General features: G+C 46.5%; 1 protein-coding gene and 1 long non-coding RNA gene across 13 annotated transcripts in view; both read right to left on the bottom strand.

Annotated features, from left to right (window-relative positions):
• OBSCN (obscurin, cytoskeletal calmodulin and titin-interacting RhoGEF) overlaps positions 1-20,841 on the bottom strand; it is a 231,037-nt gene that overhangs the window by 94,865 nt on the left and 115,331 nt on the right. For 11 of the 12 annotated variants that reach the window (XM_045166786.1, XM_045166791.1, XM_045166788.1 and 8 more), the window contains 8 exons: positions 9,782-10,057; positions 4,670-4,945; positions 3,127-3,411; positions 2,697-2,963; positions 2,264-2,533; positions 953-1,219; positions 410-676; positions 107-219 (listed from right to left, as the gene is read on the bottom strand). In XM_045166786.1, coding sequence (XP_045022721.1) covers positions 107-219; positions 410-676; positions 953-1,219; positions 2,264-2,533; positions 2,697-2,963; positions 3,127-3,411; positions 4,670-4,945; positions 9,782-10,057 — 2,021 coding nt within the window. The remainder of the gene's footprint in view (positions 1-106; positions 220-409; positions 677-952; positions 1,220-2,263; positions 2,534-2,696; positions 2,964-3,126; positions 3,412-4,669; positions 4,946-9,781; positions 10,058-20,841) is intronic. The other variant, XM_045166796.1, reaches the window with a different exon arrangement.
• LOC123335191 lies at positions 12,856-20,640 on the bottom strand. Its single transcript, XR_006553583.2, has 2 exons — positions 14,523-20,640; positions 12,856-14,477 (listed from the first exon to the last, which is right to left on the bottom strand). It is a non-coding gene; the product is annotated as an uncharacterized LOC123335191 (long non-coding RNA).

Below are 20,841 nucleotides of genomic sequence, written 5' to 3'. Positions count from 1 at the left end.
GTGAAGGAACGAGGCCGGGTCAAGGGCTGGCACTGCCCAGCAGAGCGGTCTGACACTTGCCCACCCCTGGTGAGAGGCAAGAGGGGGCAGAGGAGTTCGCAGGCACCTTCAACCAGCGCACATCCACATTGGGGCGTGAGAGCTCACAGTCCAGGGCCACCTTTTCCTTCTCTGTGGCCACCACGTCCTGCAGAGGGCGGACGAACTTCACAGGCAGCTCTGGGAAGACAGGAGGGAAGTGCTGAGAAGCAGGGCCTCCGTGCGGGGACAGGGTCTGAACTGGCTGGAGTCACTCAGCTGGTTTTAGGAAGGAGTCCCCTCCCCTACGATGCCCCACCTGCCTCCCTGGCACCGTAGGGACAGTGGCAGGCACCCTGGAGTGAGTGCTGCCCCACCCATAGGCACCCACCAGTGACCACCAGATGAGCAGAGGTGTGCACGCCCTCCGCCCTGAAGGCCACCAAGCCGCCGTCCTGCCGCTGCAGCCGTGACAGCGTGAGGGTGTGTGTGGCGCCGTGCACCGCCAGCTGGCAGTTGGGTCCTGGATGGAGCCGAAGACCGTCTCGAGTCCAGTTGCCCTCCACGTCAGCGTGGGACAGCTCTACTTCCATAGTGGCCGTGCCCTGCTCCTGCGCCTCCACGGCCTGCAGGCCCCGCACGAGCCGGACCTGGCGCACTACGGGACAAATAAGGGGAAGGATGAGCCACCGCAGCAAGACCCTGGCCCTCGGGCCAGCCCGTGTCACGTCCCCAGGGAGCCTCACGGTGCCCTGTGGGGGAGGCCTCCCCGCCCCCACTCCCTTCCCCTCCTCCCCGGTCCCTGCCAAGTGCAGGGTCTTCTTCCCTTTCCCCCTTTCCCAAGGCTCTGCCCCCAGACGGAGGTGCCCTCTCCTCCTACCCTCTCTACCTCCTCAATGCTCAACCCTTGGACCAAGCTCGCCTAGCTGCTCACTTTCCACAGTCAGCTTGGCCTGCGTCTTGTCGTCTGGTGTCTCGCAGCCGTAGAAGCCACGGTCAGCGAAACCCACACCGTGGAGAACCAGGCGGTGACGTGCGCCCTCGGCGTGGATCTCCACTTTCTCGCCCGACGCAAGTGCTACAGCATTGCGTGTCCACTTGACCTCCGGCCACGGCCGAGTCAGCTCCACCTCCATGGTCACTGAGCTCCGCTCCTCCACGGTCTGTGGCTCCAGCTTCTTTCTGAACAACACTGGAGCCTCTGCAGTCATGAGAGAAGGAGATCACCAGAGCCACTGTTTACTCTCGGAAAAGCAAGGCAGAGGGACCCGGCCCCTGACCCCAGCAGCAGACCCGCCCTCCACCACATTCTGACTCCGAGCTAGGGAAGACCTTGGCCATTCTCAGCGCTCAGCTGCACGTGTGCGCAGGTGTGATTTTAGGGGTGGATAACAGCACTTCAGCTGGAGGAAGGCATGGCAACCCACTCCAGCATTTTTGCCTGGAGAATCCCATGGACAGAGAAGCCTGATAGGCTACCGTCCATGGGGTCATAGAGAGTCGGACACGACTGAGCGACTGAGCACACACGCAACCACACTTCAGGAGGGCTTCTTCTTGCCCAGTCCCCCTCCCACCTACTGCTCCCCTCTTCTGAAAACCCTCCTGCCACGCCCATAAGAGCCTGAAACTCCTCAGTGCGGCTGGTGAGCAGAAGCATAGGGACACAGAGAGCTCTCGAGACAGGCAGACTCCGAGCCCCCAGACCAGCTGCACCCTGTTCAACTAGGCCCTGGGTGCCCCACATTAAGGAAGAGAAATGTTTGAGGAGTCCTCCTCCCACACTCAGGTTGTGCCATGGGCAGAAGTGAATCTGCCCATTTAACTCCCTTCCTCATGAGATGGCTTGGCTCCCCGGGGTAAAGTTCTGGCTCTCCCCACACAACCTGGCTTCAGTGAGCCAAGCGCATCCCCATCCCCTGCATATGCTTGCCCACCTTGCCATCTCCCCCACCTCTGGGCTCAGCAAGGGTCCTTTCCTCTAGGAAGACCCCCTGGATCACGACCTCTGCCCACTCTCCCTCCAGGTGTGCACTGCAAGAGTTTACCATCTCCCCTTCGGAGCAGGTGCTTGGCCCCATGGTCCCACTCTGCAGCTGATAAACCCACATCCCCTGAAGTCAGCCCAAGGCACTGGATCCAGGCTGGCAGCAGGGTGTATCAGTACAACCACCTGGGAACCAGCTCACTAGGAGAAGCTGGTACAAGAAGCTGTGGCGCCCTCCCTGCCGCCCCACAAGCTCACCTCGGACCCGGAGGGCAGCCGTGGACTGGATGCCCTCAGCCTCCGCAGTGACCTGGCCGGCATCCTCCAGGGCCAGGCTTAAGATGGTCAGGCTGTGGCTGGCACCCTTCTGCGACATGAGAAACTTCTCGCTGGACTGTAGTTGGACACCATCTCGGAACCATGTGACCGCCACGTCGCTGGGGGTCACCACGCACTGGAAAGTGGCCTCGCTCCCCTCCTCCGCAACCACCGCACTCAGCCCAGACGTGAACTTGACCACGCGGGGTACTGTGGACAGGGGCTCCACTTAAGATACATACAGGATAGGCGGGGCCTCCCCCTCTTGCAGACTCCGCGGAAGGACACCTCTTCCAGGAAGCCTCCCAAGAATGCTCCGCCAAGCTACCCACCCTCCCCGGCGACTCAGCCCGCAGACCTGGCACACGCATACCGATAACAGTGAGCATGGCGCTGGTGTGGTCGTCGCGGCTCTCACACACGTACTCCCCTGCATCCTCTGCCCGCAGGCCCGACACCGTGAGCGAGCGCCGAGGCCCCGCAGCCGCCATCTGGAAGCGTTTGCCGGACCGGAGTTGCGTGCTTCCGCGGCGCCACACCACCTCAGCCTGCGCAGGGCTCAGCTCACAGACCAGCGTCGCCGTGCCGCCCAGATCCCCGCTCACGGGCTCCAGGGGGCGGCAAAACTTGGCAGCCACCTCTAGGGGAAGGGGGTGGGGGAGGGTGGACGTCAGCCTGGCAGGGTTCAGGCCGCGGGACCAGCTCTGAGCGGCCTGGTTGCACGCCCGGAGCCCCACCCAGTCTCCACTCCAGGATGCTGCCAACAAGGGGTTCCCAGAGGACCACCCCATGCAGCCGCTCACCTTCCACCTGCACCGGGAAGTCCTGCCCCTCTGCGCCCACGCGGCAGCTGTAGACAGCGCTGTCCAGGGTCTGTGCCCCATGCATGGTCAGGGTGTGGGTGTCCCCTAGGCTGGTCATCTCATGCCGCTTGCTGCGGCGAATCTCCACACCATCTTTGAACCACGTCACCGTGGCCACAGACGGCGTGGCCAGAGTGGCTGTCAGGACGATGTCCTCGTGTTCCCTGACCACCAGCGGTTCCCTGCGTCTGGGTTTCTCTGGGGCCGGAGGCTCAAACTCCGGCTCTGGGCAGGGGGATAATAAAGGAGCATTAGACAGGGGACCCTCTCATCCTTGGCCTGAATCCCAGCCCCCTCCAGGCCACGCGGTGGGAGACTTGAAATGAAACTGCCTAGGCTGTCCGCCTCTCCACCCCGGCCTCTCTTCTGAGCAAGCCAGCGAGGAAGCCTCAGGGCGACACTCCGCCTGCCAGGCACCATCCAGGCTCCCAGGGGCAGCACAGGGCAGTGAGGAGAGCCACCTGGGACCACAGGCCTGGGGGCCACAGGCTCTGTCCACCAAGAGCTCAGAGTCCAGGATCCCTGCCCCACCCCAAGGGGCACTGGGCCCCACGAGCAGCTAAGGCAGGGAAAGCGGGGCACATAACGACCCTGATGCAGCCTGGGGCTGGGCCAGCCTTCCAGAAGGGCAGGAGGGAGCGGGGCCAGGAAGGGCAGCAGAGGAAGACAAGCTCAGTAGAGGAGCCCCCTGTGGGGAGGGGAGAGGCCAGGCAAAGATTGAGACTGTGAAATAGCCTGAGTGCCTCCAGCAGCCAAGCATGGGGGAAAGGCCAGGGCCGAGAAGGGGGAGAGGGAGGCCCTGGGAGGGGGCCTAAGAGGGTCCCTGTGAGGGCTGATCCAGGGGACCGCCTGGAAAGACCATGCTGGCTGCAGGATCAGATGCCAGGGCCACAGCTGGGGACAGAGACAGGGTCACTGAGCTCAGGACTCCGAAACCCAGTGATGTCACCAGCAACAGGAGGGACAGAAGCAAGCAGGCAATATACCGGCTTGGCTCATGCCCAGGACAGAATGGGCATCTGAGCAGAGGCCAACACAACAGGCTGACCTAAATACAGCTGGACGGTCAGGGGCCTGAGCCGAGACAGGGGCGCCAGACCCAGTGAAGGCAGGGGCGTTCAAGGCCAGAAGTGCCCCAGAGCAGGGCTCCACAGCTGCCCAGGAAGACTTAATATGGGAATAGTGCCCCCTGCTGACCACAGACAGAGAATGGCCATTTCAGCAGCCTGCAGATGGCTGAGAAAGCCTCTGTGGCAGGTTTCACGCTGGGAAAGGTATGGATGTGGCGGAGAGAAGCGGGAATCTGGGGGAGCAGATGTCAAGAGCATCCTGGACTCGGGGCTCTGGCAGGCATCCTGCCACTCAAGGGCCTTGCGGGGAGACAGAGCCCTGGAGCTGACTGCATCCATGGAGAACCCAGCAGGGGACCACAGGTCCCAGCATCCCCCGCACTCACACCCCCCCACCCAGCCTTGGCACCCACCTGTGACATCCAGGTGGAAGGAGACCTTCTGGCCCCCAGCCTCGCAGCTGTACTCCCCGGCGTCTGCCTTGCCCGCCTGCTGCACCACCAGCTGCCGGGTACAGCCCTTGGCCTCCACATGCACTTTCGAGCTCGAACTCAGCTTCTTCCCATCCTTGTACCACGTCACCTCCGTCTGGGCCTGGGCCACCTCGCAGCTCAGTGTGGTGCGGGCTCCTGCCTTGGCCTGCACTTCACTGCGTGCCGGCTGCTCCTTGGCAAACACCACCACAGGCTCTGCAGACAAGGAAGGATGCACAGGCTCAGAGACACCATCTAAGTCAGGAATGCAGCAGTATGGAAAGGAGGCCTGGGCAGGTAGGAAGGGGGCTGGGCCCTGCTCCAGGCTCTGTGTTGTGCCACGGTGCCCACAATTGATCTATACATTCCATGCGTGCTGCTCCAAGTGGGGGCTCTGGGAAAGACTTCTTCCCTGCGCAGATTCCTCTAGGAAAGGAACTGTGGGATCAGGATGCGCGTGCCCTTCAACCTTCCTAGATGATGCAGTCTTTCTCACACGACTGTACAGAGAACACTTCCACCCACAGTGCATGAGCGTTCCTGAGGCTCCATCCTCTCAGTGTCGTCAACCGGTGGCAAGCCGGTAGGGAGCATGGTTGTACTTCCTGAGCTTTCCTTTGCACAGTTCTAACGGCTTACAAAGTGAAGCACCATTTCTCATCTTTTTGGCTTTTGGAGTCTGCCCTTCTGCAGGATCACTGCCCAACGTTTACCGAGTTATCAGTAGCATTGTCTGTCTTTTCCTTCTTCATTTTCAGGAGTTCTTCATATATTTATATTAGAACCTTCACAATTATGGCTGTGTAAATATTTTGTCCATCTTTGTCACTTGCTTCCTTATCTTTTGTGTGTCTTCTGTTGACATAAAGTTCTCAGTTTTAACACAGGCAAGTATGTCAAATGTCCTTTGTGGAACCCTCTTACACTGTTGGTGGGAATGCAAACTAGTACAGCCACTATGGAGAAAAGTATGAAGATTCCTTAAAAAACTGGGAATAGAACTGCCATATGACCCAGCAGTCCCACTGCTGGGCATACACACTGAGGAAACCAGAAATGAAAGAGATACGTGTACCCCAGTGTTCACTGAAGCACTGTTTACAATAGCCAGGACACCTGATGCAAAGAACTGACTCACTGGAAAAGACCCTGATGCTGGGAAAGATTGAAGGCAGGAGGAGAAGGGGACGACAGAGGATGAGATGGTTGGATGGCATCACCGACTTGATGGACACAAGTTTGAGCAAGCTCTGGGAATTGGTGATTGACAGGGAAGCCTGGTGTGCTGCAGTCCATGGGGGTCACAAAGAGTTGGACACGACTGAGTGACTGAACTGAACTGAGGACATGGAAGCAACCTAGATCTCCACTGGCAGATGAACAGATAAGGAAGATGTGGTACATATGCACAGTGGAATATTATTCAGCTATAAAAAGGAACGCATTTGAGTCAGTTCTAATTAGGTGGATGAAATTGGAGCCTGTTACACAGAGTGGAAGTAAGTCAGCAAGAGAAACACCAATACATATTGATGCATGTATGTGGAATTTAGAAAGACGATAACAACGATCCTATATGCAAGGCAGCAAAAGACACAGATGTAATGAAAAGACTTTTGGACTCAGTGGGAGAAGGTGAGGGTGAGAAGATTTGAGAGAACAGCATTGAAGCATATATATTACCATATGTAAAACAGATGACCAGTGCAAGTTCGATGCATGAAGCAGGGCACTCAAAGCCGGTGCTCTGGGACAACCCAAGGGATTGGGTGGGGAGGGAGGAGGGAGGGGGGTTCAGGATGGGGGGACACATGTGCACCCATGGCTGATTCATGTCGATGGCAAAACCACCACAATATTGTAAAGGAAGTATCCTCCAATTAAAACTAATTAATTTTAAAAAATGTATCCTTTGTGATTAATACATTTATATACTGCTTAAATCTTTTATTATCATCAGGTCATTGCTGCTAAGTCACTTCAGTCGTGTCCGACTCTGTGCGACCCCATAGACGGCAGCCCACCAGGCTCCCCCGTCCCTGGGATTCTCCAGGCAAGAACACTGGAGTGGGTTGCCATTTCCTTCTCCAATGCATGAAAGGGAAAAGTCAAAGTGAAGTCACTCAGTCATGTCCAACTCTTAGCGACCCCATGGACTGCAGCCCACCAGGCTCCTCCATCCATGGGATTTTCCAGGCAAGAATACTGGAGTGGGGTGCCACTGCCTTCTCCAAACTTTTATATTGGAGTCTCTAACCCACCGGGAGTTGGTGTCCATGTGTGCTGTGAGAGAGACATCAATTATAGAGGAATATATATATATATATGGTTATATGGCATTTGCACAGTTTATGAAAAAATTACTCTTTCTCTACACTACACACTAGCACTACATAGTTAGAAAACAGAAAAGGGATGGGAGAGTTTGGTTAAATGCAGGGCTGTTTTAGAGCTCACTATTCTATTTCTTTGTATTTATCCCTGCACTGAAGGGATAAATACACTGAACACAGATGTTCAATACTGTAATTTTATAATGTTTGATATTTTGCAGATCAAAGGCTCTCATTTTACGAGTGCTTCCATTCCACCTGGCCCTCGGAATCAACTTGTCAGTTTTGACATACTCACAGAAGAACTTCCCTTTGGATTTTGATTGGTGGTACATGTTCAGTTGTATCCAACCCTTGCAACCCCAAGGACTGTAGCTGGCCAGACTCCTCTGCCCATGGAGTTCTCCAGGCAAGAATGCCTGGACTGGGATGCCATTTCCTCCTCCAGGGTTTTGAGTAGGAATGGACATCTTCGTGCCTTCCATGCACAGCTCACCATTCATTTAGATCTTCACTGCCTCCCTAAAATGTTTAATAATATCCTCTCTTGGAAGCCTTAAACAAATTTTATTAGACATGGAATTAGAGGCATGATACTTTTAATGTTATTGTAACTGTCTTAAAATATCATTTTCTGACTCTCAGTTGCTAGTTCATCAACATAGAAGCGTTTTCTGTGTATTTTGTATGTGGTGATTATTCTTAACTTTCTTACTAACTTTAAAGATTCTTTATACTCTCTGCATTAATAATGTTATCATCTAGGAACTCCACTTTTTGCTTTACCTAAATTTTACTTTATATTCTTCCTGACAGTCTCTACAATATTGGACATAAGTTGTGATAGTGGAGCCACTTGAAATGCTCCAATGAAAAGGAAAGCTTTCACGGTTTCTCTGTAAGTGTGAGGTTTGATGTCGTTTTCTTTAGTACTCTGTATCAAATTAAGGAACTATCCATTTATTACTAGTTCAGTAAGAAGTTATCAAAATGAATATATGCTGTATTTTATAAAACTCAATCTAGATATGATGTAAACATTTTGTCAAGCACTTTTATTCTGCACTTTTAAAGGCAGGAATATGCTTTTTCTCTTTTAGCTTCTTAATGTTATAGATTGATTTTTCTCATGTTCTGATGTTGAACAATTGCATTCCTGGATTAAGATCCAGGAATTGTATTGTATTCATAATACAATACAATACAATTCAAAATGTATTGCTCCATTCACTTTGCCAATATTTTGTATAGGATTTTGATATTGACATCAATAAAAGATTGACCTGTAATTTCAATTCTTTATACTTTGTCAGATTTTGGTATCAATGCTATGGTATCTACACAAAATGAGTTAAAGAGTGTCTGTCTATATATACACACACACACACACACACATATAAATAGACACACAGACACACACATATATATATCCCTTTTCCATTCTCTTAAAGAATCTCCATGAATAGGAAATAGTTTTCAAGAATATTTCATATAATTTGCCAGTAGAGCCACTGAGCTTAATCTTGTTCTATGAGATTACTTTATTATGGTTCCATTTATCTAAAAGATTATAAGAATGTTCAAGTTTATTTCTTCTTGTGTAAGTTTTGATATAGTTTTCTAAGAATTGGCCAATATTTCAAAACTTTTCAAATTTACTTGTGTGAAATAATATATTTTATTATAATAATGTCAAAACGATTCACAGTGGATTTCTTGGTATCTATATACACCTATGAATCAGTATGTACTAATACAATATCAAACTGTTATGTGGTGGCACTTAGGAGTCAAGGTAGGGCCACAGCCCATCTGTATTTGAAGTTAACCTCTCTCAACAAAAGGAAACTAAAGTTAGTCTGCAGTCATGTCTGTGAACCACGTCAGAAGGTACAGAAAGACACGCGTCATTAGGAAATGCTATGAAACAAATGCTGCTCCACCAGTCAGTGTGTTACTACAGTGCCTCATCTTTAGGAAAGCGCTCCTTACTACTCTCCATTTCTAAATTTATAAATCAAGCTCCAAAGGGAATACTGACACAGAATGTACTAACTGGAGGCAAAAGAAAACCAAAATTTGCTTTTAAAAGAATGTACCATATCTCAGAGGCGCATGTCAAAGGCACCAATCCTCTTCTCTTGGTTTACTTTGCACAGACATTGCAACAGAACAGACACCTAGATCTTGCAACATTTAGATGGACAGATAACTTCTACAACAATGTGCAAGAAAGAAATAGTGTCCCATAACAACTAAAATAAATTCAGACTTGAGGTAATGCCAAGCATGATTATGTGGCTGAAATCCTCTTATCAGGTTCAAAAACCTACAAACATCTCTGATTAGGGAGAATCCTCATACAACGCTGGGCGAGAGAATTTGGACATTGCTAAAACATCCAAAAAGTACATTCACATTTCCCAAGGTGAGAGATATGTGGCCCACTTGAGACCCCAAGGGCCAGATGGAGCCAGGGTCCTGGGCACCAAAGATCACCTGGAACATTACAACACGGAAACACCACTTGGGGTGCACAAGAGAGGCCCCTCTTCCTCACACACACACCATTCCCACCCAGTGTCCCTGGGATCAGCCATGAGCATGAGAATGGGAGGCGGGAAGATGGGAGATACGAAGAGCTTAAATGCAATGAAAAGATCCTGTCATGGCTGCAAGTCAGTCACAGCATCTCCAAAAGATCTCTCAAATAACTGACCTGCGACGTCCAGGTGGAAGGAGACCTTCTGGCCCCCGGCCTCGCAGCTGTACTCCCCGGCGTCCGCCTTGCCCGCCTGCTGCACCACCAGCTTCCGGGTGCAGCCCTTGGCTTCCACACGCACTTTCGAGCTGGAACTCAGCTTCTTGCCGTCCTTGTACCACGTCACCTCCGTCTGGGCCTGGGCCACCTCGCAGCTCAGCGTGGCACTCGCCCCCGCCACGGCCTGCACTTCACTGCGTGCCGGCTGCTCCTTGGCGAACACCACCGAGGGCTCTGGGGACAGAGGGGGATACACAGGGTCAGACATACTATCTAAGTCAAGACGCAGCACTGGGGAGGAAGGACTAAATGGTGAAGCAAGAGAACTGGAAATTTCTCTAGATCCTGGCTAGCTATGTGGCCTGGAAAACCCTACCTCCTTCTCACCGAGTAACCACAGTTTACCTATATATTCTCCCACTGATCCATGCCTGTTGTTCCAGGAGAAGACGTTGCCAGAGACTTCAGTGTACACACTACTTTGGGAGAACTTCAGGGTCCTGAGGCATTGGCTCCTCAGCCTCTCTAGGTGGGCACCCAAAGGGCAGTGCAGGACCCCAGCCACAGTTACCTGACATTAACGCTCTCCACAGGCCCGCTCAGGGAGGGGTGCCCTCCCACCTGCAGTGCAGAGCCTCCACCCTCTGGTCTACGCTCAGCGTGCCGACTGTGGCCAGTCGGTGGGAGGGAAGTTGTGGCCCCTTGGCTACCTCTTGCATGGCACTCGTGACTCAGAAAGTGGAGCAGCGTTTTCAGCCTTTTGGCCATTACTGTTTGCGCTCCTGTGGTGGCACTCTTCAAGTGTTTCAGCTGATTTTCAATAGCGTCTTCTGTCTCCCCCTTATTCATTCTCCAGATCTCTTTATGTGCTTAAGTGCTAGAGATTTGACAAATGATGCAGCTTGCGAATACTGTACCCATCTGCATAACTTGCCTTTTCACTCAAGTTTTTGTTTTAAATCTGTTTATTTATTTGGTTTCACCACACACCTTGTAGGATCTTAGTTCCCCAACAATGGGTCAAACCTGTGCCCCTTGCAGTGGAAGCACAGATTCTTAACCACTGGACCGCCAGGGAAGCCCCCAAACTTAGTTTTAATGCAGTCGAATACAGGATATTGTTCCGTTGTTCTGTTTAAGACTTCCTTTACCCTGAAGCCATTAGATAATCTATGTCATCATCTGACGTTTTATGGTTTTCCTTTCATACTCTGGTCTCTAACCCACCTGGAGTTTCTTTTTAAGTGCTGTTCCAGTTACCTATGCAATTTTTTTTATGATTAAATGTTGAAAACATATTAAAAAGACCATCCTTTCTCCATTGCCTATACAAGCTCACCGGTTTAAAAACAAAAGTGGTGGGGATGGCGGCAGAGTTGGAAGTTCATTTATTCACAGGTCTGATTGTGAGTTCACTATTCTGTTCCTTTGATCTGGTAACTATCCCTGTATTGTAACTCCAGTATCTTTATGATAATTCTTTTTCAAGAGTATGTTGGCTCTACTTGACCTTTGGAATCTGCTGCTCAATTTTCAACTATCCGAAGCAAAACATTTGTTAGATTTTGACTGGATGTGAATATATCTGAGTCTTCTATAGATTTCCATCTATTTCTTTAGGCATTTTTTACTCTCTCTCTCCAAAATGATTAACCATTTCCCCCCACTAATGTCTTAAACATCTTTATTTTACTTGGAAATGGAAAGATCATACTTTTCACAATGCTGTAAATCTTTTATAATTTCATTTTCCAACTATGCTGCTACTATATGGAAGTATATGTTTTCCACATAGTGACTTTTTACATGGCAATTTTCTCAACTCTTATACTAAGTCTAACTGATCTTTTAGATTTTCTGAGTTGATATCCATGTACTCTGTTATTCCTTCTTACGTTTCATGCTTTGCATTGATCTGCTTTGTTTCTGAAGCTACATAAGCCCTGCAATACGGGAGTACAACCTTATCACAGTGTATTATCTTCTTGATATATTGCTGAATTCAGTTTGTGAATGTTTTGTCTAGGGTTTTCCTTTCACAGCTATAATAAACTGACCTGTAATTTCAATTCTTGGTACAGTCCTTGTCAGATTTTGGTGTCCATGATATGTTACCTACAGAAAACCATCTGCAGAGTGTTTCTCCTTCTATTCTCTAGAAGAATCCCCATGAACATGGATTAATTTATTTCTAAAATATTTAATATAATTTACCAGGAAAGCCACTGGGCTTAGATCTTTCTGAGAAAAATGATTTACTGCGGTTCAACTTACTTAAAAGGTTTAGAACTGTTGGCATTGTCTAATTCTCCTGTTACTTTTGATAATAGTTTTCTAGGAACTGGCCAAATTGTCAAAATTTTTCAAATTGACTACCATAAAGTAATGTGTCATATTCTCTTAAAATATTAATAACATTTGACAAAGGTACAGAGTGAGGTTTCTGGTATCTATCAGTTCAGTTCAGTCGCTCAGTCATGTCCAACTCTTTGCGACCCCACGAATCACAGCACGCCAGGCCTCCCTGCCCATCACCAACTCCTGGAGTTCACCCAGACTCACGTCCATCAAGTCAGTGATGCCATCCAGCCATCTCATCCGCTGTCGTCCCCTTCTCCTCCTGCCCCCAATCCCTCCCACCATCAGAGTCTTTTCCAATGAGTCAACTCTTCGCATGAGGTGGCCAAAGTACTGGAGTTTCAGCTTTAGCATCATTCCTTCCAAAGAACACCCAGGGCTGATCTCCTTTAGAATGGACTGGTTGGATCTCCTTGCAGTCCAAGGGACTCTCAAGAGTCTTCTCCAACACCACAGTTCAAAAGCATCAATTCTTCGGTGCTCAGCTTTCTTCACAGTCCAACTCTCACATCCATACATGACCACTGGAAAAACCATAGCCTTGACTAGACGGACCTTATTATATACAGGTACTATTATGTACAGGTACAATCCCACACTGTTAGGTATTGGCAACCAGAGGTCAGTGTAGGATCACAGCCTTAGTTATTTGATATTAACACCCTCTTTTTTTAAAGTACTTATGCTTTTAATAGTATAATGAACAATGAATCCACTACCCACTCAAGAACTAATACATTTCCAATCAGTTGTCTACCTGTAACAAACTCCTAATGAAAGGAAAAGAAATTTAGATCTCAGACTTCTCTATGAACCAGCCAGGGAGGCACAAACACACTAACCATGAGGGAAATTCTATAAAGTAAATATTGTTTTATGAGACCATGGCTGCTGCTACTATAAAAACTCATCTTTTAGTGTAGTGGTATAGTATTAGCTACTTATTCGTTTCCATTTCTTAGCTTACAAATCAAACTCCAAGAATACTGACACAAATGTTCTAACTGAAGACAAAGGAAAACAATATGTTGTTTGAAAAGAGCATTCTAAACCTCAGGCGCATATCACAGGTACATACCTACCAACAGTCAGCTCCTTTTTCACTGTTCACAGGCACTGAGACAAAAGCTCGATCAAGAATTTGGTACATGAAGTGAAAGAGAAAAGAGCCTCCCAGAACACCTAAACTATCATGAACCAAATTTTAGTTTTGATATAATTCCAAGCGTGATTATGTGCCCCCCCAAAAAAAGTCCCCTTAATTTTGGTTCAGTGAAATTCAAACAGGTCTCACTAGTAAGAACTCTCATGTGATGTTAGGTGAGGGATGTGGGAACAGCCAAAATATTCAACAGAAGGATATGCACATATTCCCAGATAAGAGATATCTCATCTACTTCAAACCTCAAGTACCAGGTGGATTCCAGAGTCCTCAATATGGGGAAGATTCTACACAGCTGTTGGGACATGTGAATAAGTGTTACATCAAACACTACTTGAAGTTTACAAGAATGGCCAAACTCCCTTCCATATACATACCCCTCCAATTTAAATTCCCTTGGTTCAGCCGTGGGCATAAGACTAGGAAGTGGAAGGATGGAAAACTTGAAGAAAAGAAGTCTAATGTAAAGAGCACTAGGGTCCAGTGAGTCTATTTGTCAGTCCCATCATCTCCTTCAAATGCTCTCAGTTAGAACCCCCTGTGATGTCCACACACAAGGTGACCTTCCAGCCTCCAGCCTCAGAGCTGTACTCCCCAGTGTCTGCTTTCCCCGCCTGCTACACCACCAGCCGCTGGGCATGGCCCTGGGTCTCTTCCTGCACTTTTGAGTTGGCACTCAGCTTCTTCTCATCCTTGAACGATGTCACCTCCTTCTGGGTCTGGGCCACCTTGCAACTCAGCATGGCTGTCCCCCCAATCACAGTATGCCCTTCACTCAACACTGGCTGTTCCCTGGCAAATGATGTACAGGCATGGACTCTGGGGACAAGGAGGGAAGTACAAAGTCAAAGACACGTTCATCTAAGGCAGGAAGGCAACAGTGGAGGGGGGGGGGGGCCGGCGGGGGGAAGGGACTAAATAGGGAAGTAGGAGGGCTAGAAACTTCTCTAAGCTCTGCACTAGATATGTACCCAAGAGGCCCCATACCCTATCAGTAGTGATGACACAATTTTTCTATCCATTTGGCCACAGCTCCAAGTGGGTAGTTCTAAGTAAGAACATTGCAAAAGACTTCTCTGTATATAGGATCTGTGGGGGGTGGGGGGGGTGGGGCGGAGTCATGATCTATGCAACCTTTCTAGATGAAGCCAGACTCTCCTTCCTAGATAAAGCCTCAACCTTCCTAGATGAAGCCAGTCTCTCCCACTCAACTGTACGGAGAGTGTTCCTACCCACAGTGCATGAAAATTACTGAGGCTCCACCCTCTTGACTATTCTCAGCGTGTCAACTGTTGCCAATCTGGTGGAAGTGAGGTGGTACTTCCTGTGGCTGTCTCCTGTATGGTTCTGGTGACCCACAAAGTGGAGCAGCTCTATTCATCTTTTTTGTCATTATGGTCATTTTTTGGGTCCTTTGCTCTTTTGTGGTGTCACAGATAAAGAACTTGCCTGATTTTCAATGGCACTGTCTGCCTTTTTCATATTCATTTTTAGGACTTCTATTTGCATATTAAAGCTTTTCTCTCCCATATCTGTGTGACTTGCATGCCACTCTTTTATGGTGTCTTCTGATGAATCGAGATGGTTGGATGGCATCACTGACTCAACGGGCATGAGTTTGAGCATGCTCTGGGAGATGCTGAAGGACAGGGAGACCTGGCGTGCTGCAGTCCATGGGGTCGCAAAGAGTTGGACATGACTGAGCGACTGAACTGAACCAAATGAATCTAATGAAAGCTTTTAGTTTTTTTTTTTTTTTTTTATTGTAAAGCTTTTAGCTTTAATGCAGTCAAATGTGTCATTCTTGTTCCATGTCAGGAATCTCCCCTTACCCAAAAGCCACAAGGCAATCTAAGTCATCATCTACGAGTTTTCATGGTTTTATCTCTTACCCTAAGGTCTCTAACCGACCTGGAGTTGGTTCTATGTGGTTTGTGTTATCAGATGAACTTTTTTCCTTACGTGGTCAAATGGAAAAACAAATTCCTACAAAAAGACCATCATTTCCCACTCCTTGCACAGCCGCCACGCTTGAAAAAGAAGTGGGGGCGGAACAAAAGCCTGTCTGTGGACAGCTCTTCCGCTAAACTCCCTCTTCTGTTCCTCTGGTCTGAGAACTGTCCCTTCATTGACCCATCTTTCTACATTACTGTAGCTTTATAATAGTCTTTAATATCGATAGAGCAAATGCTCACATTGACTGTCAATTCTCAATACTCCCCTCCCAAAGAACATCTGCTTGGATATGGACTGTTATTGAACATCCTAGATTCTTTCATGGATTTCTATCCATTTATTTAGGACCTTCTTTATCATCTCTCAAAAATGTTATTCCCACCGCCCCTCCCCCAGAGCCATTAAGCACCTTGCATTATATTCAGAATTAGAAACATGATACCTCTGATGCTATTATTGTTTTAAAATTCTGTTTTAAAATAACTGTTTGTGATTAGTATATAAATATAGTAGTGTTTTCTGCATGTTAATATTTGTGTGCATTTATATTTCCAAATGCCCGAAGTCAAATCACTTATCCTTGAAATTTCGATATCCATAACCATGTCATCTTTGAATCCCACCATGTTTCTGCATTTCTGCATTTCACTGGCCTCCCTTCTGTTTTGTGCAGCGTTGGACAGAAGTGGCGACAGTTGACCTCCGTCTCTTGCTCATGAACTCAAATTAAAACCTTCAAGGTTTTACTTTAAATGTGATGTCGCCTGGTGTTTTCTAGAGTGCCGTTTATCAAGGTAAGGGAAAGTTTGTTTATTGATAGAATTTTATGGCCTAAGTTGATGACAAAATTATGGTGTTAAAATTGATCAAACTTTTATCCTGCATTTACTGAGAAAAATCACATCATTTCTCACTTCCAATCAGTTAATGTCATGCATTATACTGGTTTTCTCATGGTCAGAATTTTAAATCAATGTTGCATGCCTGGACCATGTCTTTCATCATAATCTGTTCTCACCTTCATATAGTGTTCAGCGACTTTGCCAGGATTTTTTTTTTTTTTTTGCCAGTATTTTGTTGAAGATACAGGCCTCAACATCCACAGGATTTGTTGTTACTGCTCAGTCACTCAGTCATGTCCAAGTTTTTGTGACCCATAGACTGCAGCACACGAGACTTCCCTGTCCTTCACTATCTTCCGGAGTTTGCACAAACTCATGTTCCTTGAGTCAGTGATGCCATCCACCCATCTCATCCTGTTGCCCCCTTTTCCTCCACAAGATATTGGCCCATAATTTTAATTCTCCTTACATTCCTTGTCATATTTTGGTATCTATGTTATCCCATAGTTACATGGATCAAACTAGAGGGTATATCTCCTTGTTTTATTCTCTAGAATCTCTGTGAACATGGAATAACTACTTAACAGAAATTTGGCATAATTTTATCAATAGAACAGGGTTTCCCTGGCGACTTAGATGGTAAAAAATCTGCCTGCAATGCAGGAGACCTGGGTTCAATCCCTGGGTCAGGACTATCCCCTGGAGAAGGGAATGGCTACCCATTCCGGTATTTTTGCCAAGAGAATTCCATGGACAAAGGAGCCAGGCAGGCTACAGTCCAGGGGGGTCACAAAAAGTTGGAAACGGCTGAATGACTAACATTTTCACTTCATCAACAAACCAATGGGCTTAGATCTTTCTTTATGAAATTTTTTTTTTTATTATTGGTCCCATTTATTTAAGTTTTAGGGGAAGTGGGGCCCAGATGATGGGGAGAGAAGATGCAGAGTCCAGGTCTCCTCACCAACAGGATATTTACCAGATGCTGGTGGAGGACCTTGGACACCCAGGAAAACCAGAGGAACCCCCGAGCACCTGGGTAGGATGGCGGCGGGGATAGCGACAGGGGAGGAGAAGTGGAGGCTGGATGTGGCAGGTATACCCGCAGGGCGGCTGGGTAAAGGGAGGGGTTTACACACCTGAAGAGACACATTTACCTTCCGGGGATCAGCAGGGACTAGGAGGGACCTGAGGGGTTGGAGGACCAGGGAAACACATCTAGCATTCTCCATCCCTGGTCACTCAGCTCCAGGGAGCTTGCTGAGGCCCTGGGCCTCTAAACCGTGAGGCCAGAGGCACTCCAGAGGGCCCCTACAGGCCAGGCTGAGCCCGGGTGCCACCCTGACACCCACCTAGGGCCTTTCCTGGCCTGGGTCCTACACCTAAACCCCACCCTGCCTAAGGGCTGCCCTGCCTAAGCCCTGCCCCCCACAGCCAAGGCTTTTTTGGGTCCTTTTTGTTTTGGTTTGGTTTGGTTTTTGGTTTTCTCCTTTGCTACTGGAGTTCTGTTTTACCTTCTGGTGTTTGTTTCATATATATTCTTATTTTTTCTAATATATCTGCTGATTTTCTAAATTGTAATTTTTATTCTTTGTTTTTATTCTGCTCTTTTTTTTTTTTTTTTTTTTTTTTTTTTTTTGCAGTGTCCTGTGGCTTGTGGGATCTCAGTTCATGGGCCAGAGATTAGAAATGAGCTCTAGTGGTGGGAGTACCGAGTCTGAACCACTGAACCAATAGAGAACCTCAGACCCCAGGGAATACTAAGCAGAGTAAGGTCTCCCAGAGGTCCACATCTCAACACCAAGACCCAGCTCGACCCAACTGCCTGCAAACTCCACTGCCAGAAACCTCAGGCCAAACAAACAGTAGATAGGAACACATTCCTACTCATAAAAAAAAAAAAATAGGATGACAAAAATATATGTTACAGACAAAGGAGCAAGGTAAAAACCTACAAGATCAAATAAATGAGGAGGAAATAGGTAACTATCTGAAAAATAATTCAGAGTAGTGATAGTAAAGATGATCCAAAATCGCAGAAATAGAAGAAAATGTATTAAACAAACACCTAGAAGAACAAAAGAATGAACAAACGGTGATGAAAAATGCAGTAACTAAAATTACAAATATGCTAGAAGGAAATCAATGGCAGAATAACTGAGGCAGAAGAACGAATAAGTGAACTGGAAGACAGAATGATGGAAATAACTTCCAAGGAGCAGAATAAAGGAAAAAATGAAGAGAACTGAAGATAGTCTCAAAGCTCTCTGGAACAGTATTATATTAAATGCACCAACATTTGAATTATAGGGGTTCCAGAAAAAGAGAAAGCCAAAGGGTCTGAGAAAATATTTGAAGAGATTATAGTTGAGAACCTCCCTAACATGGGAGAGGAAAAACTCAACCAGAATCCAGGAAGTGTAGAGAGTCCCATATAGGATAAGAGAAACATACCAAGACACATGATAATCAGACTAATAAAAAATAAATACAAAGAAAAGCTATTAAAAGCAGCAGTGGAAAAGCAAAAAATAACATACAAGGGAGTCCCCATATGGCCATCAGCTGATTTTTCAGCAGAAACTCTGCTGGCCAGAAGGGAGTGACAGGATATACGTAAAGTGATGAAAGGAAAAAAGCCCACAGCAAAGACTATACAGAAAGATCTCATTCAGATTTGGCAGAGAAATCAAAAGCTTTACAGACAAGCAAAAGCAAAGAGAATTCAACACCAATTAAGAAAACAGTAGAGAAAATGGTAATAGGAAATATGAATCATATATAAATGTAAGTGGATTAAACGCCCCAACCAAAACACACAGACACTGAATGGATACAAAAACAAGACCCGTGTATATGCTGCCTACGAGAGACCCATTTCAGACCTAAGGACACATACAGACTGCAAGTGAGAGACGGAAAAAGATATTCCATGCAAATGGAAATCAAAAGAAAGCTGGAGTAGCAATACTCATATCAGATAAAATAGACTTTAAAATACAAACTGTTAAAGAGGTAAGGAAGGACACTACATAATAATCAAAGACTCAATCCAGGAAGAAGATAAAACAATTACAAATAGTTATGCATAGAAATAGGAGCACCTCAATACATAAGGCAAACACTAACAACCATAAAAGGGGAAATCAACCATAACACAATTAGTATTGGGGGACTTCAGCTCCCCACTTATACCAGTGGAAACATCATCCAAACAGAACATAACTAAGCAAACACAAGCTTTCAAGGACACAACAGACCAAAAAGAGTTAACTGATATTTATACGACATTCCACCTGAAAGCAGGAGAACAATTTTTTTTCTCAAGCGCACATGGAACATTCTCCAGGATAAACCACATCTTGGACCATATATCAAGCCTCGGAAAATTTGAAAAAATTGAAATCGTATCAGCATTTTGTCCTACCACAATGCTATGAGATTAGAAATCAATTACAGGGGAAAAAATGCAAAAAAAACACACAAATACATGGAAGCTAAACAGTGCACTGCTAAATAACCAAGAGATCACTGAAGAAATTAAAGAGGAAATTTAAAAATGCACAGAAACAAACAATGCTGAGAAGATGACAACCCAAAACCTATCGGACACAGTAAAAGTGGTTCTGAAAGGGAAGCGCACAGCAGCACAATCTCACCTCAAGAAACAAGAAAAAGTCTCGAACTAACAATCTAACCTACGAGAGAAAGAGGAGAAAGAAAACCCAAAGTCAATAGAAGAAACAAAATCACAAAGATCAGACCAGAAATAAATGAAATAGGAAACAAGAAAACAATAGCAAAGGTCAATTAAAGTAAAAGTTGGTTCCTTGAGAAGGTAAACAAAACTAATAAACCTTCAACCAGACTACTCAAGAAAAAAAGAGCAAGGACTCAGTAAAATTAGAAATGAAAAAGAAGACATCAGCATTGACACCACAGATATACAGAGGATCATAGAGACTGCTATAAACAACTGTAATCTAATAAAAAGACAACCTGGAAAAAATGGATAAATTCTTGGAAAGATACATGCTTTCAAGACTGAACCAGGAAAAATTAGAAAATATAAACAGGCCAATCACAAGTAGTGAAATTGAAAATGTGATTAAACATATTCCAACAAACAAAAGTCGAGGACCAGACAGCTTCCCAGGCAATTTGAACCAACTTTTAGAGAAGAGATAACATCTATCCTTCTCAAACTCTTCCCAAAAAATCTCAGAATTACAAACACTTATAAATTCATTCTATAAGGCCACTATCATCCTGATACCAAAACCAGAAAAGATATCCCACAAAAAAGGAAATTACAGACCAATATCACTGATGAACAAAGACACAAATATCCTTAACAAACTACTAATGAACAGAAGCCAACAATATATTAATAAAAGGATTATACATCATGATTAAGCAGTTATCCCAGGGATGCAAGGATTCTTCAATATATGCAAATCAATCAATGTGATAACCATATTAACAAAGTAAGGAATAAAAACCATACGATCATCTCAATAGAGGCAGAAAAAGCTTCTGACAAAATTCAATAACCATTTATGATAAAAATTCTCCAGAAAATTGGCATAGAGGGAACCTACCTCAACATAATAAAGGCCATATACAACAAACCCACAGCAAGCCATCATTCTCAATGGTGAAAAACTGAAAGCACTTCCCTTAAGATTAGGAACAAGACA

This window comes from Bubalus bubalis, chromosome 9 (assembly GCF_019923935.1).
Source record: "Bubalus bubalis isolate 160015118507 breed Murrah chromosome 9, NDDB_SH_1, whole genome shotgun sequence".
NCBI classification, from domain to species: domain Eukaryota; kingdom Metazoa; phylum Chordata; class Mammalia; order Artiodactyla; family Bovidae; genus Bubalus; species Bubalus bubalis.
This window is presented reverse-complemented; position numbering and strand designations above follow the sequence as displayed.